The following is a 25,890-nucleotide window of genomic DNA, read 5'->3' as shown; positions in this document are numbered from 1 at the left end:
AGGATATAAGCACACAACAATTGAAGGGAAAAACAGGTTTTTCACTTTTACACATGTGAGAAAGAAAGGCCCTTGCAGAACAGATGGGCTAAAATTGGATTAGTTATATAACAGTAGCATAGGACCAGAATCAGTCTGCAAGCCCTTTAGATCTGGAATGTTTTGATAATTGCTCTTTGTATCCAATATAAAGTTAAAGCAAAATCCCACAAACAAATGTCTTGTGTTGGTTTAAAACAGCAACAAAAACAAAAAAATCCCCCATGTCTAAGAGAAAAGCAAACAGATCAGCAAAATCTTGACTGACTATAATAGCAGCTTTTGGCTACTCCTAAACACAAAACCCCTTTAATTTATTAACTTGCATACAGTCCTACAATGTTATGCTTACATACAAAACTACTACTAGACTCATCACCTCACCTGGAAATCCACTCAGTCCATTTATTCCTCACAACCTTTGTATAATATTAATTTTAAAATATCCTCTAGTTCTGGTCTCTGCAATGATCTCAACTAGATCATCAGGGTAACATCTTATAATAAGCCTTAAGTATTTTAAATACTTCATGTCATCTCAACACAAGACCAACTCTCTCCAAATACATAAACACATACATTCCACCTATCTTAGCTCCTGTAGACAGTATTGGCTTCAAATTTTCAGCTTTTCTTCAAACACAGTGATGTAAAATACAAAGTATACTCCATTATACAATAAAGATGTTATATAGACTGAAAACCCTAGGTGTTTCAAGTCGGGGTCCCAAAATTTTAGCCTTAATGTCTGTGCCTCAGTTTCTCAACTGTAAAATGCAGACATTAATGCCACCTACTCTTACAGGTGTGTTGTGAAGATGAATTCATTGTTGTTTGCGAAGCACTCAAAATATTATGAAAGTGCCACAGAAACACCCAAAACAAAATGAATACATTTTGTATTCAGTGCAGAAGCTGGATGATGTGCATTAAATAAGGCTTGAGGCAACAGACTGAATGAAAAAAAATTTGAATGCAGCAGGTGTGTTATGGGAAAAATAGTGTGCATTATAATGCATGTGCACAAAGGGATCAAATTAATCTACAGGCAAGTCTAGATTTCTCTAATTTATGAGTACTTGACTCTTCAGCTTTGAAAGTCTTTTTTTCCCCAACTTTTTTTTTTGTAATGTAATATAGAAGAGAGCGGATGTCACATACAACACAAAGCAACAAAATCTGTTTAGGTATAAAGATGCAGTTTCAAACAAGCACAGTGTCCTGGCAGTTTTATAATTAATGACACGGAGATTATTTGAACCTTACAATGGTAAACTTGTAGGTACTGTTGGAATACGTTCAAACAGTTTTAGATTAAAAGTTTGTCAGCAGTACAGTGAGGTGCTAGTAGGGGACTGAGACCCAGCTGATCGTAACTTTATGACTTTCAAACAGGTAGCAGCGGGTAACATTCAAGACCTTAAATATTCTTGTGGAGTGCAGATGGCTTATACTGTCACCACTTGTACCCGAAAACCTCTGAGTTGTAGACCATAATTAAACTGTTATCAAGTAGTCTGAAAAGTCTCCTAAGGATACTATGATCCTATTTCCTGGTCTACAACTTTGCAGATGTTCTCCATTTTAAAGCAATGTAAAGTAGTGGAAGCTTGTTAAAGAGCTTTCATTGTTCTGGGGGTTCTAGATGACCACTTAGCTTAATTTCAACCTTCCAGCTTTCCAAACATTTTTCCTTGTAGCATCAATGAGTGTCAATCTTCAGCAAATATGGATTAATAATTTTGATCTGAGAATGCCAACTGCAGCATGCTAGCCTTCCTACATAGTTGCGTACGTGTTTATTTCATGATTGTCACAAAAGAATCTTAGAATTTTACATCACTCCAAATAGGTTACCTACACAAAGCTACAATTTTCTGAACTCCCTTAACTCTAAGAATGGGAAGAAAATTTTAAACTGTTTATTAGTGGAAAGGAGCTGTGTTTTGCATTTTTTTCTTAAGGTGGCCACTTTTCTGATAGTTTCTAATTCTTGTGGCAGGGAGTTCCACAGCTGTGTGTTAAAAGACTCTGAATTCAGCTCTCACTAGTATCAACCTGGCTATTGAGAATTCTATTGTTTCTCAGGATTTCAGCTACCATGGAGGGAGAAGTGGTTTCTGAGATATCCTGGGTCCAGTTTATTTGAGAGTTCTCAAAATCAAATACCAAGACTTTACACCCAATCCAATATGTAACACCTAGCCAACACAGTAGTTGGAGCAATATACTAACAGCACCCTTGTGAGTCAGTATGTTCTACACTACTTAGTTTCTTTAGTCTGTGGGGAACAGTGTTGACATCTGATACTTTGCTGTGTGTCAACTGCATATTTAAGCCATTGGTGTCCCACGGTCTCCGTTAGAGGTTTGACATATCTATTGACTAGAATGGGGGAAGAGAATGGAGGAGAGCTATAGTTCTTCTGCACCTCAGCTTCTATCTCAGAAAACTGCTGTTCATTCCTGCAGTCCAGAAATAAAAGAGCATGATCTGCTGTGAAGATCCTGCAGAATAAAAAAAGGATGTTTCTTCATTGTCCATGGCCAAGTAGAGATCATTCAGAAGCATAATCAATCTGTTTCTGTGCTATCTCCTGATCTAAAACTGGATCAGGATGGGTGCAGGACACTGAGAAAGGCAGGTGTAATAAAGATGCTTTTCAGCAGCTCTCAGTTGTTTTACTTAGGAACTGGAAATTGAATATCAGATTGCAGCTAGTGAGGCTGGCTGCATCCAATGTTAGTGTTGTTAATACCACTCAGGCAATAATGCATCAAGAACGCATACAGAGCTCTTCAAAGGAAATGCTGAATATCTGGTGTGTCTTTCATCAGGCAGTAATGGCATAGGTTAACATGTCAAGTAATGTCATATCAGACCTCTTTGACCACCCATCAGCTCGCCTGACTACTAGAAGCCCTTTATGGTCATTTATGCTACCACAAGACATGACGCTGGAATCTGCCTGGTGCAATGAATTGTCAACAACAGTCATTAATCACCCTCTCATCATTGGCCCAACCATCTGTCCACCAGGTTTTGATTGGCCAAGGCACCTGTAGTCATCTCTGAACTAGTTTTGAACAGGACAGGGCAACTGTGTGACCAGTCTCTTTAAATGGAGGTTTTCTAATGACCCACGATGCAGCTGTGGTCAACTACAGACTACACTGCATATCACTGTCAAGTGCCCACTGACTTATTTTCAATGGTGGGCTACGAGTTCTCCACTTGGCTGGTGATGCCATTAAATGGCTGGGCACATTGCACCTATGCCAATGAATGTCATGAGTTACTCTTTTCTACAGGTTTCTAGCCTCTGTCAAACATTGGCATAAACCTGCAGTATAAAATGATTATCTTTGTCTGAGAATTAATGGTATGCCAAGAAGAAAAAAGCCTCTGAGAAGATAACTGGATAGGCCCCTTTTATTAATATTTCCACTTCAGTGGCATCCAAAGACTCCTATTAAAATTTGAGCCCCTATATATCAGGTGTTGGACAAACATTGTGGTGGTGACTGCATCATTCCCAAAAAACTTACATCCTTAGCAGATTCTGAAACATTTTCTCATTTGTTTTCTTACTAAATTAATTGGATTCTCCAATTAAAAGCAGTAAGAGATTTCTTGGTTCTGAAGATAAAATCTGAATAACTGAACTCCCCAATACTTTGTAGTGTTTTGCATAGGAGATTCTACCAGCACGACCTAGATCATCATCCTTTCAGCTTTAGTGTTTCAATCCAAAATTCCTCCCTCAGAAAGGGCAGGGATGTCTGGACAACCCAATCCTGCGCACGTAAGCTTTATATTTTAAAGACTATATTTCACTTCATAGTTAAAGACTATATTTCTCTAACCTGAATATATTTTAATTGCTTTACATGCTAGAATTGGCTTAAAACGTTACCAGCAAAGAAGCCTTTTTAAAAATATATATTATATATATTTTTCTCATTTTTCTAAATTCCTAAAAAGAATTTAGTACCCACAAAAAGGAATAACCCAGAGACACCAGACAGACAAAATACAGGCATGCTCTTGCAAGCTTCTTGCATAAGGTAACTTCCAGTGTATCTCAAAAACATCACCTGCAATACCCAGGTCATTCCAACCTTGGACTTATACTGAGCAGACTGCCAATAGGACAGAAGCTTTCTGGTATTTTTGTGACAACACATTCAGAAGGGATCAAGTTGTTTTCATTTCTGACCCAAAAGAAAGTGAAGCTAAATCTCAAGTAATCCACTTGATATATCCATGGAGAAACTTAATTCTGTCACTGTCCCTAAATCTGTGAACAGATTTGCTTTAAGGACATTCTCTCCTCTGGAAACTATATTAAAAATTGTTTATTCCATCAGAGAAGGAATTGTAGCAGAGATATTTGAATATTCCCCATTTCAACAATGAAACAGGGAAGCAGGGAAAGGGGATTCAGGTCTGACAGATGTCTGTAGGTCAAGCATAGCTTCTCATTTTTGACTAGATTGTCAGACACTGATCACACACAGCTATAGTTTTCTTCTTCAGCATCTCAAGGCCTAGCAGCCCCCAGCGCCTAGCTTATTTGGCCAACTTTAAAATACTGGCATCTATAAATGGTTCCTGGCTCTAGCTGTGGGCTCAGCTTCTCCCACAGCAGGAGGCAGATAGTAACCTCTAGGTTTTTGTGTCTTCCTATGTTCTATTAAACAAGTCAGCTAAATTTGGGAGTACTATCTCCCAAACCCTCCCTAAATCCTCAGGCTGACCTTGCATATCTAAAGCAGCATGATCACAACAAACAGGAGTTGATTACATTTGGCAAATTGGGCAAACAATCTCTCATCCATTAAGACTAAGGTTAGTGCCTATGAGATTCAGCACTTTTTTTGCATTTAAATTAATACAAGAACACTGTGTAAGAAACCATATTGGCCCAGTGTAATTTATTGCATCTCATTTTATCCCTCTCAACCAGCTGAAAATTTGGTGAGTTTGTTCTGATTGTTTAAGAATTTGAGATATCCACTTCCCCTTGTTTGTGAATAGTTTAGTAGTATAGGTCAGAGTCCAATCATTATCTTCGAGAACTGAATTATTTTTCTAACAACTTATTATGATTACGCATTACTCCCTTAGTGTATTTCCTGGTTGCAAAACTAAAGTTGCACAAAGTTACTTGAACATAATAAATTCCTGAATCATGGGGTTTGCATATGTAGATTCAAATCTATATGTACAATAGGGTGACCAGATAGCAAATGTGAAAAATCGGGACAGAGAATGAGGGGGGGTAATAGGCATCTATGTAAGAAAAAAGCCCCAAATATCTGGACTGTCCCACTTGATATAGGGGCATCGGGACATCTGGTCACCCTAATGCAGAATCTGAAAGGCACTCCAAGGTAACATTTTAGTGAACAATCCTATTATTCATGAGTGTCTATAATATGGAGATTACTAACAGCTGTTTGCAATCTTATTATGCATGGAAAAAGGTCAAGAAATTAAATCCCTCCCCCTAATTATAGAAAAACAGATGAGAAAAGAAAATTTGAAAACAAAACAGATTCAAAAGATAAAAATTGCTTCAGAATATATTTGGCCCCACTGCTATTTTCAGACATGTCATGGATTTTCAAGACTACTCACCAGGTTAATGCCAAATAGTACATAAATTAAGACTAATTCCAAGTCTGAGTCATTTGCTTTCACCAGGACTTCTGATGGAATTAACAGACCAATATGCCCAGTTGTACAAGTGCTGAATTTACATGAGGTGCACATGAATGCAAGTGTTGTAAAGTATGCACATTACTCCTTCCAAGAACCCAAAGAACAATTTAGCTTTTAAACACACCTCGAAAGCACAATTTAAAAAAATGTTATTTATTTATTTAAGGTAAAAGTGTTGCTGAGGCAACTGGTAAGTCAAATATTCAAAATAAAAATGTAATGCAGATGTGTGTGTAAATGTCTTAGTTTGTTCACATTTGGCTAGTGACTCTGTCACTCTCTTCCCTGCTTCTAAGTTTTAATCAAGTGTCTTGTCGCCAGCTAGCTACTTTTGTACTTCTTTAATGAAGCATTACACCATGAAAACATCATTTGAAAACCAATAATGGGCAGTTTGTTCATACACTGAAACTATGCAAACAAAAAACGTGTTTGGCTGTTCTTATGAAAAATTTCATGGCCTGAGATATTTCCTCAGACTGCATTACAGCTAGAAGTTTTCTTTTGTGCTGTTTTGTTTTTGAGTTAATCTCTGGAAAGGGGAAAAAAAATCTTGTTTCCTTAATCCTACTCACAGGACTCTGCAGTATCTGAGTGACCCTCTTCCTTTGCTCCATCATATTGAAGTCTTGTCTCAGATCAGGAGACATGTTTCTCTCACGGATGTACTCTGGGTCATTTTCATTGATGCGGTCAAAATACCTCTCTTTGTGAGGCATGCTGGGAGGGGGAGGGGTGGTGATCACCCCCTGACTGGCATCAGCACTCATGCTTCAATGCTGCAGGTTATGCTCGTCACCTGGAACAATAAGAGGGCAGGAGAGAATTAATGCCATTTAAAAACAAGACATCAAATAGCTCTTACAAAACTGGACAAATACAATCCTCTCTCCTCCCCAGTAGGAAGACAAATGATAACTGCTTAAAATGCAGCAACTGGGGGGTCAGGGGTGGGAGGAGCTATGTACCAAAAAAATCAACACACAAAACAGAAATTACATAACACAACCATTTATTTATTTAAAGGCACTTTAAAGCAGTCAGTTATGATTTTATAATCCTCAATTATTCTCATTCAAATTTTTAAAAAGCACCAGCCATTTCAACAAAACAAGTGTTAATGTTGGGAAAGTGCATAATGCACCTTGACAGATCTCCCCCTCAACATTTTATAAAAATTCATTCACTCTCTGGCCTCCAACCCACCATCCTGTGTAATTCCACTTTCTGACACAATGAACTTCTGCTAAATGTTATTACAATATTGGACCTTTTCTATACAACATAACTACACGCTCATAGCTCACTGCTTAACTTTAACTAAGGAAGTAAGGGCATTTCTCAATTACAGCATTTCCAAGCCGTCTTGTAACTTCAGAGGAAAGATTAAGCTCTGCTTGCATTAAAGATTCCCAGCAGATCTCTACAGCCCTCCAGATGGTGCCTCAACCCTGAGAAGACTATAATCAAAAACTGAAGAAACTGGAGGGGGGAAGGGAAGAGATCATGTGATCAATTCCCCAGGACTGCAGCTTTAATATTCACTAAAAATAAATACACAGTGCTAATTTTCTTCCACTTGTGTGTTTTTATAAGACACTTTGTTGCCCAAGCTGAAATTTGATAAATTGTATTGGGGAAAAAACTTCATGTAAACTTGATTTTAAAATATGATTTTAAAAGCCTCATAAGAGTATCTGTGAAAATGTTGTTGAACTGGTTTTAAGCAGAAATCTGAAAACACCACTCATGGAGATCCAGATTCAGACACAAATTCAGGAATCTTATTCTTCAAGCTGGAGAGGACTCAGTGATGTTTTTTCAGTTTTGTGTTATTTCTGAAGAAATAACTCCAGATTTCACGACTGTGATTACTGAAATAGAGGGTTGTTGGACTTGTGACAAGTGCAAGGGCACAAACTGGCTTACAATGAGCTAAGTATTCATCCCATTTCAGCTTCCCTGTCCTCTCGTTCAGGAAAAGAAACTAATATTTCTAAAAATCCTTATGCATTATATATTTGTGCTAGATAAATAGAGGATTAAAAACAAAATATGAGCTTAATCTCTTCCACAACACAAAGTTAACTACAACAGAATTACACCAGACTCTCTATTTTTTCTTTTTACTACAGATTCAAAATTGCTGAACTCATCCTTTGGCCAACCAACTAGCCCCAGATCACCTCCAAAGCTATTCTGTTAATTGGCTCGCAAAAGCCCATCCTGAAAGAGCGGCAAACTATAAATCTCACTCTGTACTTGCTTTTTTCTTCCCATGAGCTGCACTATCCACAAGAATTAGATTTCCTAAAATGCTCCTGCTCCTGTAACCAAGTAGCAAATTGTTGCTCTGCTGCTAATCCACTTGGCTGGTCTCAGAAAAAAATTGAGCACACAAGTCATACTTAAACATTTTAAAAGGTCTATGGGATATAATTAGTTCTAGTCTGTTACTTTACAATACATGCTTGTGGTGACAGTAAAGCCTAGACATCTGTAAAAAGAAAAGAATCAAATGTGTGACTGGGAATACCTAGATTTCCCAAGAGAGATTTTCTAATTGCAGGAAACATCACTTTTTTCTTCACTCCTCTTCCTCTCTCTCTCTCTAACATGTTGTCTAGTCAATAAGGCTGTAACATTTAAACCTTGGAACTCCAACTAGACATATGCACTGTCTGTGTACAGTGCCTATAGCATATCATTTCAGGCCATAACTTACATGGGAGACCTCAAACACAGGCAGCTGGCATGACATGTCATTTGTGACTTAATAGTTGTAAATCTTCCTTCCGAGTCACTAACAGACTAATACTTTCCACATGGTACTGGAGGTGCCATTTTTCACATGGATATAAAATTGAAGGCATGAACACCTGTGATTATTGAATATCCCATGGCATTTTTCACAGAGTAGGCATGTTAATCTCAGTATTTTATAATTTACCCAAATAGACATTTGGGCAAATTACACTCTGCTTGCATTTTAAACTGCACCATACAGCTGATTTCATACCTTGTCCTAAACTTGTGTGAAGTTGCTTTGCACTCTTAAACAACTCCCACATTCCACCCACAGAGATGGCTATCTTCCGGTGGCAAAAGGAAAGGCTCCTATATTATCCAGTTTGATACATGCTTTAGAAATAGAAAATAGCAGTTCCTCTTTTCCCATCTTGAATAAAAAAGTGAAGACAGACACACTGACAAACATGTATGGTTTTTAGATCTTTACAACTGCCTCATCCTCTCCTCTTTAGCAAAAGGATACAAAAAGTTGGGGACTTGCAGGAAACCCAGACCCGCGATACATGACCAACTGGGTAAGCTGCATAAGGGGGTTCCTCCTCTCTGAGCTTATATAAGGGTCCTTAACCCATCTAGCAGCAAGGTCAGTTGCTCAGTTGCTGTGCTGCTAACAAATTTATTTGGACATAAGCTTTCATGGGCTAAAACTCACTTCATCAGATGCATGGAGTGGAAAATAAAGTAGGAAGATATATATACATACAGAGTACATGAAAAGATGTGGGTTGCCATACCAATTCTAACAAGACCATTCAATTAAAGTGGGCTATTATCAGCAGGAGGAAAAAAAAATCACTTTTGTAGTGGTAATCAGGGTGGCCCATTTGAAACAGTTGACGAGAAGGTGTGAGTAACAGTAGGGGGGAAAATTGGCCTGTGGAAATAGTTTTTAGTTTTTTTAATGACCCATCCGCTCCATCTTTATTCAGTTCTAATTTGATGGTGTCTAGTTTGCAAATTAATTCCAGTTCTGCAGTTTCTCGTTGAAGTCTGATTTTGAAGTTTTTTTGGCGTGGCACCAAATAACGGTCCCGCCAAACCAACGACGGGCCCTAAACCGAACTTTTGAAGGTGTGCCCGAGAGCAGAGCACCAGTCCTTCCCCAGGATCCCCTTCAGTTTTCCAACCGCCTTTCCTCCTTCCCCCCCTGCGTGGACCCAATTAACCTCGGATTGTTGAGTCCTACGCACGGTAGAATTTGGATACCACCTCCAATTTATTTCGCCCCCTCCCTCTCACCCGCCTTCCCCGTCCCTCTTCAGGGACCCCTCTCACGAGCAATTCCTCTGGCAAGAGGTTCGTACGCTCCTCTCGATCGGGGCTATAGAGGAGGTACCGGAGGAATTAAGGGGCAAGGGATTTTATTCCCGATATTTCCTAATCCCCGAGGCAAAAGGAAGTCTCTGACCCATCCTGGACCTGCGAGGACTCAACATGTTCTTGAAAAAGTTGAAGTTCTGCATGGTATCCCTGGGGACCATCATCCCATCCCTGGATCCCGGAGACTGGTACGCTGCTCTCGACATGAAGGACGCATATTTCCACATTGCTATTTATCCCCCGCACAGACGGTACCTACGGTTTATGGTGCACCGCCAACATTTTCAATTTGTGGTCCTTCCGTTTGGCCTCTCTCTCTCTCTCTCCCCGTTTGGCCTTGCGTGTTCACGAAGTGTACGGCTGTAGTGGCTGCCTTCCTCCGTCGTCGGCGAATACATGTCTTTCCTTACCTAGACGACTGGCTTATTCAAGGGACCTCCGAGGCCCAAGTCACTGGACACGTGGGCATCGTCATGGACCTACACAGGCGATTGGGCCTGATGATAAATCTAGAGAAATCTACTCTAGTGCCCACACAAAGAATAGAGTTCATTGGGGCCATTCTAGACTCCAAACTCACAAGAGCCTGCCTGCCACTACCCCAGTTTCAGGCATTAGTTTCAATTATAAAAAGCCTCCAAAGCTTTCCGACGACCTCAGCTCGCACTTGTCTCAGCCTCCTCGGTCACATGGCCACATGCACCTTTGTAACCAAGCACGCCAAGCTACGCCTGCGTCCCCTTCAAACCTGGCTCGCCTCAGTTTACCGCCCAGGCAGAGCTACCATAGACATGGTGGTCCCCATTCCTCAGAGCATTTTAGGCTCCCTCGACTGGTGGCTAACACTCTCCCTGGTGTATGCATGACTGCCGTTCCATCTGATGCAGCCTTCAGTGTCCCTAACGACGGACGCATCATCTCTCGGCTGGGGGGCTCACCTAGGCCATCTTCGCACGCAAGGCCTCTGGTTATCTCAAGAGCTAGCGTTGCACATAAACGTCCGAGAACTGAGAGCAGTCCACCTGGCGTGCCAGACATTCCAGCAACATCTGCAGGGTCATTGTGTTTCAGTGCTTACGGATAACACAATGGCCATGCACTACATAAACAAGCAGGGAGGAACTCAATCCTCCCCGCTTTGTCAGGAGGCGATCCAACTGTGGGAATTTTGCATAGCCCACTCAATAGACCTTGTAGCGTCCTTTCTCCTGGGGGCTCGGAACACTCTGGCAGACCAACTCAGCAGATCTTTTCTGTATCATGAGTGGTCGATTCACCCGGACATTATACATTCTGTCTTCCGGAAGTGGGGCTTTCCCCACATAGACCACTTCGCTTCTCGCAAGAACAAGGAATGCCAGAGGTTCTGCTCCTTCCAAGGTCTCGCCCCGGGCTTGATATTGGAAGCCTTCCTAATCCCAGGGAAGAGCCAGCTGCTTTACGCCTTTCCATCCTTCCCACTGGTGCACAAGGTTCTCCTAAAGCTCCGCAGGGACAGGGCTCGCCTGATCCTGGTCGCCCCTGCGTGGCCCCGACAACACTGGTACACCACGTTGCTGGACCTCTCGATAGCCAACCCAATCGCCCTGCCTCTTCATCAAGATCTTATAACTCAGGACCACGGCAGCCTTCGCCACCCAGACCTGCACTCCCTTCATCTCACAGCGTGGCTCCTGCATGAATAACCCAATCGGAGTTACGCTGCTCTACCCAGTGCAAGAAGTACTCCTGGGTAGCAGAAAACCTTCCACTCAGTCTACATACGTGGCCAAGTGAAAGCGATTTTCCTGCTGGTGTCAAACACTGAATGCCACACCCATGGAGGTTCCCATCCCCACTATACTAGACTACCTCTGATATCTTAAACAGCAAGGCCTCGCTAGCTCATCACTGCGAGTGCACTTGGCAGCTATTTCTACTTTCCACCCAGGAGAAGGAAGTCACTCTGTCTCTCCCACCCTGTGGTTTCCAGCTTCCTCAAGGGTTTGGAGCATCTATACCCCCTAGTAAGCCGCCCTGCCCTTCCTGGGACCTCAACCTGACAAGGCTTACGTCTCCTCCATTCGAGCCATTGGCAACCTGCTCGCTCCTATATCTGACATGGAAAACAGCCTTCCTTGTAGCCATCACGTTGGCTAGAAGAGTCTCTGAGCTTCGGGCTCTGATGGTGGACCCATCATATACGGTGTTCCACAAAGACAAGGTGCAGTTGCGTCCACATCCAGTATTCCTCCCCAAAATAGTATCGGCCTTCCATCTCAATCAAGACATATTCCTCCCGGTCTTCTTTCCCAAACCGTGTGCATCTCGTTGGGAGCAGCAGTTACATTCCCTAGACGTCCGTAGGGCGCTCGCCTTTTATATTGACCGGATGAAGCCCTTCCGCAAAATGCCCCAACTCTTCGTTGCAGTGGCAGACCGGATGAAAGACCTACCCATCTCTTCTCAGAGGATTTCGTCCTGGGTAATGCCGTGCATCCGTACTTGCTATGATCTAGCTCATGTTTCTCCGGGACATATTACCGCACATTCTACCAGGGCTCAGGCCTCGTCAGCCGCCTTCTTAGCTCAAGTACCTATCCAGGAGATATGTCGAGCAGCTTCTTGGTCTTCAGTACACACCTTTGCTTCCCATTATGCCCTGTGCAACAATCCAGAAATGATGCAGCCTTCGGCTCAGCGGTTTTGTATTCTGCAGTTTCTCACTCCGACCCCACCGCCTAGGTAAGGCTTGGGATTCACCTAATTGGAATCAATATGAGCAAGCATTCGAAGAAGAAAAGACGGTTACTCACCTTTGTAACTGTTGTTCTTCAAGATGTGTTGCTCATATCCATTCCAAAACCCACCCTCCTTCCCCACTGTCGGAGTAGCCGGCAAGAAGGAATTGAGGAGTGGATGGGTCGGCAGGGATATATATTCGATGCCATAGTGGCACCACGCCAGGGGGCGCCCAGCGACCCACCAAGTGCTGCTAGGGTAAAAATCTTCCGACCTACGTGCACGTGGCACACACACCTAATTGGAATCGATATGAGCAAGCACTCGAAGAAGAACTAAAACCTCTCCAGCACATCATCAAGGATCTACAACCTATCCTGAAGGATGATCCCTCACTCTCAGACTTTGGGAGACAGGCCAGTCCTCGCTTACAGACAGCCCTGCAACCTGAAGCCAATACTCACCAGCAACTACACACCATACAACAAAAACATGAACCCAGGAACCTATCCGTGCAACAAAGCCCGTTGCCAACTCTGTCCATATATCTATTCAAGGGACACCATCACAGGACCTAATCACATCAGCCACACCATCGGGGCTTGTTCACCTGCACATCTACCAATAGCCCACTTTAATTGAATAGTCTTGCTAGAATAGGTAATGCAACCCCCATCTTTTCATAATATATGGAGAGATACACCTATCTCATAGAACTGGAAGGGACCCCGAAAGGTCATCGAGTCCAGCCCCCTGCCTTCACGAGCAGGACCAAGTACTGATTTTTGCCTCAGATCCCTAAGTGGCTCCCTCAAGGATTGAACTCAACTCTGGGTTTAACAGGCCAATGTGCAAACCACTGAGCTATCCCTCAGCATGGCCAAGGGGGCAATGTACATACACACACATTCATATTCTCTCTCTCTCAGAGATATATCTATCTTCCTACTTTATTTTCCACTCCACGCATCTGATGAAGTGAGTTTTAGCCCACAAAAGCTTATGCCCAAATTAATCTGTTAGTCTCCAAGGTGCCACAAGGACTCCTCATCGTTTTTGCTGATACAGACTAATATGGCTACCACTCTGAAGCCTGTTTTCCTTTTAGGACACTAGTAGAACAAGTTTCTGAATCAAACTGTTCATTACCATTAGGCACCTTCACTTCTTTGATGCAGCACAAATCCCTCTCTGAAATTTTTCAGTACCCCAAATTAACCACTGCTATTACTGAAACTTTTGGATTTCTTTTGAAAGTGCTTTGAGATTAACATCCAGTCTGACTGATTATTAACCATAATGGGGATTTATGCCTTATAATTAGCTTTGTTCCAGAGCATAACAAAATCTAATTAAGCAAAGGTACAGAATTTCAGTAAGTCTTTGATTTCCTGACCTAGGGAAAAAAATTAACTGAGAACTAAATCTCTCTCCAACAGTCAGGTGATGTGATTTCTCTCATGTTACAGCAGGTCTGTTCTGCCACCACCAAATCTCTTGTACATTAACAAGATGAATAAATTACATGGCCAAGCATCATCTCTTTACCAAATTATTTGTGGAATTGGAAAGATTTATGAAATATTAGAGGGAGGTTATCATTTGTTCAAAAGTATATAATCTGGCTTAGCCAATAGACAGTCAATACAGACCAACATAATTCCATGAATATTTTGGAGAAAATGTATACCAAAATCTGGTTTTATAAAGGTAAATAGAGGCAAACTAATGACTGGGACTTAACAGAATAGCTTAATATAGTGCTGCATATTTGATCCATCTCCTATAGTTCTTTTCCACTTAGACTAACTGAGCTGATGGAATAATTTTCTTCGCCTTTGAGACTCCACTTTAAAATAGACCAGACACTGTATGGCAGTTTACGCTCCCCCCCCATTTTTTTTTTTTAAAAGTATCAGAGGGGTAGCCATGTTAGTCTGGATCTGTAAAAGCAGCAAAGAATCCTGTGGCACCTGTGGTTACTGTAAAATAACAATGGTTCAAACACTTAACACAAAAATACAATTCTCCAGGTCCAATTTTTATTAATTCTCTCATTACTTAAAAAAAAAGGAGCAAAGAATCCTGTGGCATCTTATAGACTAACAGACGTTTTGGAGCATGAGCTTTCATGGGTGAATACCCACTTCGTCAGATGCATCTGAGGAAGTGGGTATTCACCCACGAAAGCTCATGCTCCAAAACATCTGTTAGTCTATAAGGTGCCACAGGATTCTTTGCTCCTTTTTTTTTAAGTAATGAGAGAATTAATAAAAATTGGACCTGGAGAATTGTATTTTTGTGTTAAGTGTTTGAACCATTGTTACTTTACAGTAAAGAACAATCAAATCATCTGTCTTCATTATAACTAGCAGGACAACCTACCCTGAAAACAAGTAAATTTACTTTAGAGGCTAGACTGAATGACTTACTCAGTGTCTGGTTGAAACTGGGGCACAGACAAAGACTAGCTAGTTGTGGTTCAAGCCAGATGACATTGAACTGACTTTAGTGGATATGAGGATATCTGCCCCTTTAACTGAGGGTGCAAAATTCTTAGTCTTTTGAGGGAAACACTCTGTGGTGGATCCAGTGCCTGTCACTTTACCTCAGCAACAACAACAATCCATTGCAGGTGCAGCTATTGCTAGGCCACATTTTCAGAGCAGCACATGGGGATTTAGCAACACAACTCCCACTGAATTGAAAAACAGCTAACATGCTGACTTGTACAATATGCTCAGCAAGCTAGCCATAAATGATATTTGAACATTTCAAATTAAAAGAGGGGAGGCGACCATGCACAGTAGACTACATATGCCCAGACTATTATGGAAGTTGTGGTTATCCTTTCATGTGACAAAGAATAAAGTTGCAGTGCTGTACAAAAGCTTATACCAATAGTGACAACTCTTGTTGAAAGGGGTTCTTAAGAGGAAGACTAAGGTAGAAAAACAAAAACAGTCTTCTGTGAAGGCAAAAATCCAAGACATATTTCATGAAACAATGTTTTCTTGGTTTTTCTAGCAATTGCTAAGGTTCTGTAGATAACCATAACTTTCTGATTTGAAAATATTATCTATTTTGATTATTAACACAAAAAATTGACGGTGATTAATCGCACTATTAATAGAATATCAATTGAAATGTATTAAATATTTTTGGATGTTCTTCTACATTTTCAATATGTTGATTTCTATTACAACACAGAACACCAAGTGTACAGTGCTCACTTTATATTATTTTTTACTACAAATATTTGCACTGTAAAAATGATAAAAGAAACAGTATTTTTAGATTCATCTCATACAAGTAGTGTGGTGCAATCTCTTTATTGTGAAAAATTCACTTACAAATGTAGTTTGTGTTATATAACTGCACTCAAAAACAAAAGAATGTAAAATGTTAGAGCCTACAAGTCCACTCAGTCCTACTTCTTGTTCAGCCAATCTCTAAGACAAACAAGTTTGTTTACATTAATGGGAGATACTGCTGCCTGCTTCTTATTTACAATGTCACCTGAAAGTGAGAACAGGTGTTCACATGGCACTTTTGTAGCTGGCGTTGCAAGGTATTTATGTGCCAGATAAGCTAAACATTCGTATGCCCCTTCATGCTTCGGCCACCATTCCAGAGAACATGCTTCCACGCTGATGGCGCTCATTAAAAAAATTGTGCATTAATTAAATTCATGATAAAACTCCTTGGGGAAGAACTGTATGTCTCCTGTTCTTTTTTACCCACATTCTGCCATATATTTCATGTTAAGCAGTCTCGGATGATGACCCAGCACATGTTGTTCATTTTAAGAACACTTTCACAACAGATTTGACAAAACGCAAAGAGGGTACCAATGTGAGATTTCTAAAAATAGCTACAGAACTCAACCCAAGGTTTAAGAATCTGAAGTGCCTTCTAAAATCTGATCGGGACGGGACGGGGAGCACACTTTCAGAAGTCTTAAAAGAGTAACACTCCAATGCAGAAACTACAGAACCTGAACACTGAAAAAAAAGAAAAATCAATCTGCTGGTGGCATCTGACTCAGACGATGAAAATGACCACACAGCGGTCTGCTCTGCTTTGGATCCTTATCGAGCAAAACTTGTAATCAGCATGAACGCATGTCCTCTGGAATGGTGGTTGAAGCATGAAAAGACATATGACTCTTTAGCACATTTGACATGTAAGTATCTTCTGATGCCGACTACAACAGTGCCATGCAAACTCCTGCAAATATTTGTAATAAAAATAATATAAAGTGAGTACTGTACATTTTGTAGCATGTTGTAACTGAAATCAATATATTTGAAAATGTAGGAAAACATCCAAAATATTTTATACATTTCAATTGGTATTCTACTGTTTAACAATAAAATTAAAACTGCGATTAATCGCAATTAAGTCTTTTGAGTTAATCGCATGAGTTAACTGCAATTAATCAACAGCCCTAATCATAATGCCATTATATAAATCGGTGATGCACCCACACCTTGAGTACTGTGTGCAGTTCTGGGGAATCCATCTAAAAAAAATACAGAATTGGAAAAGGTACTGTACAGAGAAGGGCAACAAACATGATTAGAGGTATATAAACTGAGACTGTTCAGCTTGGAAAATAAACTACTAAGGGGGAGAATATGATAGAGGTCTACAATATCACAAATAGTGTGGAAAAAGTGTTATTTACCCCTTCACATAAGAACCCGGGTCACCCAATGAAATTAATAGGCAACAGGTTTAAAACAAACAAAGGGAAGTACTTCACACAATACACAGTCAACCTGTGGAACTCAAGGATGCTGTGAAAGCCAAAAGTATAAGTGGGTTCAAAAAGAATTAGATAAGTTCATGGAGGATAGCTCCATCAAAGGGCATTAGCCAAGATGATCAGGGATGTGGGTCCATGCTCTGGATATCCTAAACCTGTAACTGCCAGAAGCTGGAGTGGATGACAGGGAATGGACCACTTGATAATTGCCCTGTTCTGTTTATTCCCTCTGAACAGGGCTGGTGCAACCATTTAGGCAGGCGCTGGGATTTGGGGGGGCACCATTTTCTTCAGCAGCAACTGTAGCGGCCAGATCTTCAGCTGCCCTGGTCGCCGCTGGCATTTAGGCAGGGGGAGCGCAGAGAGGGAAACCTGCAGCAAGTAAGGGGGGGGCCGCACGCAGGGCAACTCCCTGCCCCAGCTCACCTCTGCCCCTCCTCCTCCCCGAGCACGCCGTGGCTGCTTCACTTCTCTCGCCTCCCAGGCTTGCGGCGCCTAAGTTGATTGGCGCTGCAAGCCTGGGAGGCAGGAGAAGTGAGGCAGCGATGGCGTGCTCGGGGTGCTCATGCACGGAGCAGGGGTGAGCTGGGGCGGGAGTGGGGATGTCTCAGGGAAGAGGGGGCAGAGCCACTGCGCAGGGAGGGATGTGGGGTGCTCAGGCTGGGGGCGCAAAACATCTTTGCACCGGCCCTGCCTCTGAAATACCTGGTATTGGTCACTGTCAGAAGACAGGATACTGGGCTAGATGTATGATTGATCTGACCCAGCATGGCCCTTCTTATGTTCTTATATAAAACACTTAGGAGGTTAGAACAAACAGTCATATAGGCAAAATTACTGCAGAGATGAAGAGTAAGAGGAAGGAAAGCTGAAATGCATCAGCATACTGAAGTAAAACAGGTATTTGTGCAGTGAAAAGACAAGCGGAAAAATGTAGTCTTGTGGTGAGAAATGGGCGAGTGTGGATAATATCAAAGGAGGGGAAGGGAAAATTCCAAGATTCAAGCCACCACAGATCAAGTATGCAAACTAGATACTATCAATTTGGGCTTAATAGAGCCTGGGCACAGCTGAGCCATTACACACATTGATTCTATTTCCCCCATGTTAAGTATCTTGTCAAACTGTCTTAAATGGGCTATCTTAATTATCACTACAAAAGTTTTTTTTTCTCCTGCTGACAACAGTTCATCTTAATGAATTAGCGTCTAAGGGCTTGTCTACATCAGAAAGTTGCAGCGCTGGTGAGGGAGTTACAGTGCTGCAACTTTGAAGGTGTACACATCTGCAGGGCATCACCAGCGCTGCAACTCCCTGTTTGCAGCGCTGGCCGTACTCCCGTTTTGTCTCGGGTGTAGAGGATCCAGCGCTGGTGATCCAGCGCTGGTAATCCAATGTAGACACTTACCAGCGCTTTTCTTGACCTCCGTGGAAGGAGGAAGCCTCTGGTAATCAAGCTGGTCTCCTTTCCCGGTTTGCTCTCTCGTTCCTGGAACCCCGAGCAAGCAGGTCTCCTTCCCTGCGGTTTGCTGGGTGGCTCCGGGAACGCGAGAGCAAACCGCGGCGAAGCGGGTCTCCTTCCCCGATTTGCTCTCTCGTTCCCGGAAACCCGAGCAAGCAGGTCTCCTTCCCTGCGGTTTGCTGGGTGGCTCCGGGAACGCGAGAGCAAACCGCGGCGAAGCGGGTCTCCTTCCCCGATTTGCTCTCTCGTTCCCGGAACCCCGAGCAAGCAGGTCTCCTTCCCTGCGGTTTGCTGGGTGGCTCCGGGAACGCGAGAGCAAACCGCGGCGAAGCGGGTCTCCTTTCCCGGTTTGCTCTCTAGTTCCCGGAGCCCCGAGCAAGCAGGTCTCCTTCCCTGCGGTTTGCTGGGTGGCTCCGGGAACGCGAGAGCAAACCGCGGCGAAGCGGGTCTCCTTCCCCGATTTGCTCTCTCGTTCCCGGAACCCCGAGCAAGCAGGTCTCCTTCCCTGCGGTTTGCTGGGTGGCTCCGGGAACGCGAGAGCAAACCGCGGCGAAGCGGGTCTCCTTCCCCGATTTGCTCTCTCGTTCCCGGAACCCCGAGCAAGCAGGTCTCCTTCCCTGCGGTTTGCTGGGTGGCTCCGGGAACGCGAAAGCAAACCGCGGCGAAGCGGGTCTCCTTTCCCGGTTTGCTCTCGCGTTCCCGGAGCCCCGAGCAAGCAGGTCTCCTTCCCTGCGGTTTGCTGGGTGGCTCCGGGAACGAGAGAGCAAACCGTGGCGAAGCGGGTCTCCTTTCCCGGTTTGCTCTCGCGTTCCCGGAACCCCCCTTGAAGCCGCCCAACAGCGCTGCAGTGTGGCCACATCTAACACCACTTGCAGCGCTGGTTGCTGTAAGTGTGGCCACTCTGCAGCGCTGGCCCTATACAGCTGTACTAATACAGCTGTAACAACCAGCGCTGCAAAATTTTAGATGTAGACATGGCCTTAGAGTTGGTTGGGCAACTCTCACCTTTTCATGTTCTCTGTATGCATATTTTATATATATATATATATATATATATATATATATATATATATATATATATATATATATATATATATATATATATCCATCCTCACTATATGTTCCATTCTATGCGTCCGATGAAGTGGGCTGTAGCCCACGAAAGCTTACGCTCAAATAAATTTGTTAGTCTCTAAGGTGCCACAAGTACTCCTGTTATTTTAACAGATCATCTGTCCACTTCAACAAACATCTCTATGCCTTCTTTGTTGCTACTGAACACCTCCCTCTACCACAATGACCCTTTCACCATGCCACTGTAATTCAAGGATGACCTATTAAACACTAAACAAATTGGGTTGTTAAAACTGCATGTTAACAAGAAGTGGCCAGTCACCACCGTGGCTACCTCACTAGTTTGTTGTTTCCCTTTCACTTTCAAACTCTCTCTTTTCAGCAGGGACTGTCTTTTTTTTTTGGGAAAGCACCTGGCACACAGTGGATACTACAAGAAAAAAACAAATAATAATTTGAATATAATTTGTATATGGAGACTGCACTCTAAGCTGCATGTCATTATTAATGTCAGTGCTTAGATGCTAAGGTGATTGTTGCTATGTAATTGCTTTATATACCAGTGTTGTTTTGAATGCAAATTCTCAAATGCATCTCTCTAAAAGCTTAACAGCATCTGAAAAGGTAAACATTAATTTCTTCTAAATTACAAAAACTTTATTTAGAACTGTAATTTGCAATAATGCATACAACACTTACTATTCTATTGTACCATTTTCTTCTGTTCTTCTTGCTGCCCTCATCCCCAGGCTGGGGGGGGGGGAAGCGAATGATAGCTCAGTGATTTGAGCATTGGCCTGCTAAACCCAGGGTTGTGAGTTCAATCCTTGAGGGGGCCACTTAGGGATCTGGGGCAAAAATCAGTACTTGGTCCTGCTAGTGAAGGCAGGGGGCTGGACTCAATGACCTTTCGGTCCCTTCCAGTTCTAGGAGATAGGTATATCTCCAATTATATATATAAATATACTTTCAGGTTCACAGTATAATATAGTTTTTAGTATACTTTTATTGAGTGCCAATTTCTCTTTTTTGTGATTGTTACATAATTTTTAAACATTTTCCTCTTACTAAGCCTGTCTTTTCTTCCCTACTGTAGGTGATTGTGCAGTGAAATCCTAATACTAGATTTCTATCATTCATTTCTATACAACAATATTGATGTCAACAAAAGATTATTATTTTAATAGCAGAATAAAGCACGGAGATGACTTCGGGATAGCTTGGGAAAAGAAGTGGACACACTATGGCGGTGTGAAGAGAAATCTACTCAGGCACAAATACTGAACAGCTAAACTCCCAAGTTTACTTTGCTAAGCAAACAAAAGAATTCAAAAGAATCTGACATTAACACTGTGGCATGAATTGTTACAAAATGTCCATTAATCAAATGGTTAAGTTTTCCGATACTAGTTTCCAGCACCATTTTTAGGAGTGCTGAAGTCTACTCCCTCTGCTTTATGAAACTGTTGACAGGTTAAGCAAAGAAGTGATGTGTCAGCAGTGCCATTTGTTTTCATGCAGAATTCTCTTGCACCATTTCCAGCAGGCATTTAGATAACCTAACTACTTGATTTTGTACAGAATGGAATCAAAATCTCACTATTTATAAATGGTTTCGATCATTAAAACCCAATAAACATTTTACTAACGCTATGTTAAGTCCTAGGTATTATATTTTACAGAATAAAAATAAATCCAATATGATTGAAGAAATATTTTATTACCATAAGCACATTTATAGTACATTACCATTTTAAGGCAGCATGGAAGAGCAGACAGCTCTGCGCAAGGAAGATACTTAAGCATGGGAATAACCTCAAGCATGTGAGTAATCTCATTTGTTTCAATAGGATTATTCACATGCTTAAGTACCTTCTTGAATAGGGACCTGATTCACAAGAGCTGGGATCTACTCTGGCTGTGGTGGATTTTCTGCATGACCTTGGGCAATCTATTTAGCCTCTCAATGCCTGGGTTTTCTCATCTGTAAATGGGGATACTACTACTTATCCATCCCTGTAAATGCACTGAGATCCCTGCAACAGAAGTACTGTGATTCAATATTTCACATACAAAATTTGTCAATGATCTACGTAAATATTTACTGAATATTAATGTCCAAGTTTCCTTAATTTTTCCCCAAAATGGCTTATTGCTATTTTGATGGATTGTCACTGGTTTAATAATAGATATATTCAAATCTGCAGAGGAGAAAATGGGTTTCTTATGTATCCTCTTTATTATAGATCATGCAACTTCTGTGATTTTTATTTTTATGTAAGTCAAAGCTGAAGAAGTCTCAGAACAATGTCAGGTAGTTCTATCCCCAAATGTACATTTTAGAAAAACTTTTTAAAATAAACCTATAGAAAGATCTTCTCAAACATTTTTAAAAACTCACATTTTAATAAAAAGAGCTGTTTTTCTTTGTTTGGTTTTAAGGATTCTGATGCAGTCTTGGCAACACAAACATTGCAGCATTAAAAGTTTCAATTTTTGGTTCTCATGACCTAATTTATTTTCATTGTCCAAACTGAGTGAAATAGAAAAGCAAGCATCAGCAAAAAGGGAAAGCGGGAAAGACAGGCCTACATAAGATCCAGCTCAAGATTTTGAACTTGATCTAGTTTGAGAGGGTTCTTGGACCCAACTCTGAGTTAACTTGTTCTTTCACTAATTTCATTCTGCATCTATAAAATATTTAAAAGATAAGTCTTTTTAAAAAGTACTATTTTTAACCTGACAATGCTGCATTATATAATTGAATATAGCTAAAATTACCTTGATACACAACAGTTATATACTTTAATTCAACTTTTAACAGACCATAATTCATGGTTATCTCTCTTCGCAGTTCTATCTGTAAACAGTTACAGAACAATTTTCCTTCCTTATGGGCAGTGAAATGTACCTAAGATTGCACCGAGATATAACTATGACAAGCGCAAGAAACAAGTGTTACCATACATTTGGTTTTAATTATAAAGAAGATCATTCTTAGAAGCCAAGAATTCTGTTTTACAAATATATCCTCTCTAGTACCTTCTGGCCTCCTAACATCCTCTTGCAATATCAAGTTTTTCAGGCTCACCCCAAAGTCCACTCTGTAGCAGAAGAGAGGGTTTTAATATTCATGTGAATGTGCACAGTTAGCATGCTGAAAATATTGCATTTATTATAGTAGTTAAACATCCTACAGATTTTCATATGTCCCCAAAAAAGCACCATTTTGAACTGGGAAGGATACAACAGACAATCTATAAAAGTTCTTCTATTTCATTACTTGGATGTATTCCTTCCAGTTTTAGGGAAGCTTCTATTTGATTCCACATCACATCAGAAGTCTTTTTGATTTTATGTGGCCTTGATTATCATTAGCAATATCATGGCAGAAACAGCTGCTCCTTTGGTTTAATGAAGGGTCAAAAGTTGTGATGGGTAGGCGATCCAAATGACAGACATGAAGCAACTGGTACATTTTACAAATGTTTACATGAATAACTGATCTTGCACACTGCAATATGCGGCCAATTCTTTTTATAGCCCAAACCTCTGGAACATCTTGGCTTCATAACATAGTAGCAATACTAACCTTTAACAGTTACCAGTTTAGCAACCTCATGCCCCAACTAAAGGTAACACTAATGCCTTTTTAAACACTGCCACCTATTGACAGTTTAGAGATAGAACTCAACTGTTTAAATGTTCCTGAAGAAGGGATTTGGAAAAACAACCAGCAGTGTATTCTACAAGGGTCATTTGTAACTGGAGATCTGTAACAAAGATAAAATTGCAACAAGTCATAGATAATAAATTCTTCTGGAAAGGGATTGTGTCTTCATGTGTATTTATACAGCACTCCATACAATGGGTCTCCAGTCCTGAGGGGGACCTCTGAATACTGCTGTATTATAAATTTTAAATAAGATGAATAAAATTCAAGAAAAACCATAATCATGTTAATACATAAATATTTTGTAAAAATGGGTATCTGCCCTAATGGAACTTAAATCTATTTATGCGCTGGAGCGTTTCAAGAATTTAGCAGACGAGGTGGTGAAGAATTTTCCAGGATGGCAACGAACAACCCTCACTGAACCCAAGGAGATTTGGTGATGTGAATATAAATTTAAGCTGGTAAATGTCACATTCTTTTGCAAAGAGGTATTGGAACATGTTTCTGCAAATAGAAATATATTTTTGAGAATCTTGTGAAGCTGAATTACATACAATATACAAAATAATTGTACATTTAAACATTAAATTTGTGACAGAACTAGCCAAAAGCTATGACATTTTAAGGTAAAAATGATTAATTATATGTCCTTAACTCATACTAATAAGAAAAGGAAAGGTGACAACAAGAGTGTTAAGGATGACTCAAGGTTTGTAATTGTAGTTTAAAACATTACTTTTGGGCTATTGGATCCAAACCCTGTAGCTTCCCTTAGGGGACAATTTCATGGTGATTGAATGCCACTTCCAGTGCTGGCACCACCACCTATCCCCATACACAAGCCAATGGTAAGTTTGGAGTGGTGCAGGTGAACTTGGACTTGTTATATTGGAGTGAAGCATTTTATTCTACATATTTTTTAACATTACCAACTACTGTATTTGTAAATACATATTTTAACACAAATACTATTTTAAAACACCAACTGAAAAACCGTAATCATGTTAATACATAAATATTTTGAAAAAATGGGTATTTGCCCTAACGGAACTTAAATCTATTTATGCGTTGGAGCGTTTCAAGAATTTAGCAGATGAGGTGGTGAAGAATTTTCCAGGAGGGCAATGAACAACCTTCACAGAACCCAAGGAGATTTTGGTGATGTGTTGCAGAACCTTTCTAATCAATATGCTCTCCATTGCTTCTATAGAGATGCAGCTTACTCCTCCAAGCACAAAGTCAGAAAAAACAGGTTTTGGAGGAAAGAACTCAGTGGGACTGAATCAATGCCCCACCTGAGTGCAGGATGCAGAGATGCAGTGTTGAGTCCTTTTGTGCTCCTACATGTAGATTCCCTGACAGCAGATTCTTACAAAGCAGATCCAGTAACTTTTGCCCACCCCCACACATCCCTTCAGGGTAGATCATTTGGAACTCTCTGCCTCATAGCATTTACACTAGCCTTCTACTGGGCTGAGGAATGTTCCTTCCAGAGACAGCAGAAAGGAGGAAACAAAAACTTAAAACCCAGTTTTTTTGCATATATACATTTTTTATAATTGATCAACGCGCCAAAAGAAAACATAGGCCCTGTACTTAGTGGGGAAGGACAACATCAGGAAAGTAAGGGGCTTAACCTGCATCAAAGGATATTAGGAAAATCTTTTTAACTATAAGGGTAGTTAAGATCTGGTATAGGCTTCCAAGGGAGGTTGTGAAATACCCAGAACTGGAGGTTTTTAAAAAATAGTTGGACAGACACTGGTAAGGGATGGTTTAGGTTTATCCAGTCCTATGTCAGAGCAGGAGGCTGAACTTGATGACTTCTTAAGGTTCCTTCCAGACCTACATTTCTATGATCTTTAGAAGACACTGTTGAAACTGGGATGCATTTTCAGACACAGAATGGGATTTTGATAGGTAAATTGCAAACTACAGTAGACAAGATTTACAGTGGACATGCTGACATTTAATAACTGCTCAAAAACCACTGACATAACTTCATAGTTCAAAACATCTTGCTTCACTACATAAACAGAAGCATCCTGTTTAAAAGACAAAGTCACACAAACAACATTAAAATATAAAATTCCTAAGCCTGTGCCAGTTGAATTCAGTGAACAACATTGTGCTACCTTCTCAATAAAAGAGAACAAAAATGTTAGGTAAGTAGGAGTAACAACATTCTGGTGCGCAATGTTTTTCTCTTGACTGAGCAAGTGGTTGGCCTGCTTCCCCTAGGGCAACATGGGTTCTAGCTCACGAAAGCTTATGCCCAAATGAATTTG

The 25,890-nt window shown here is 41.0% G+C and overlaps 1 protein-coding gene across 19 annotated transcripts in view; it reads right to left on the bottom strand.

Annotated features, from left to right (window-relative positions):
* Window positions 1-25,890, bottom strand: part of ADD3 (adducin 3) — a 184,497-nt gene that overhangs the window by 40,673 nt on the left and 117,934 nt on the right. For 18 of the 19 annotated variants that reach the window (XM_030568095.1, XM_030568093.1, XM_030568099.1 and 15 more), the window contains one exon: window positions 6,343-6,566. In XM_030568095.1, the coding sequence (XP_030423955.1) occupies window positions 6,343-6,537 (195 nt within the window). In that variant the 5' untranslated portion in view covers window positions 6,538-6,566. Of the gene's footprint in view, window positions 1-6,342; window positions 6,567-22,968; window positions 23,031-25,890 lie in introns of all 19 variants that reach the window. The other variant, XM_030568101.1, reaches the window with a different exon arrangement.

The sequence above is a fragment of the Gopherus evgoodei genome, chromosome 7 (assembly GCF_007399415.2).
Source record: "Gopherus evgoodei ecotype Sinaloan lineage chromosome 7, rGopEvg1_v1.p, whole genome shotgun sequence".
Classification (NCBI taxonomy): Eukaryota; Metazoa; Chordata; order Testudines; family Testudinidae; genus Gopherus; species Gopherus evgoodei.
The sequence above is the reverse complement of the archived record's forward strand: the minus strand, read 5'-3'. Positions and strand labels throughout refer to the sequence as shown.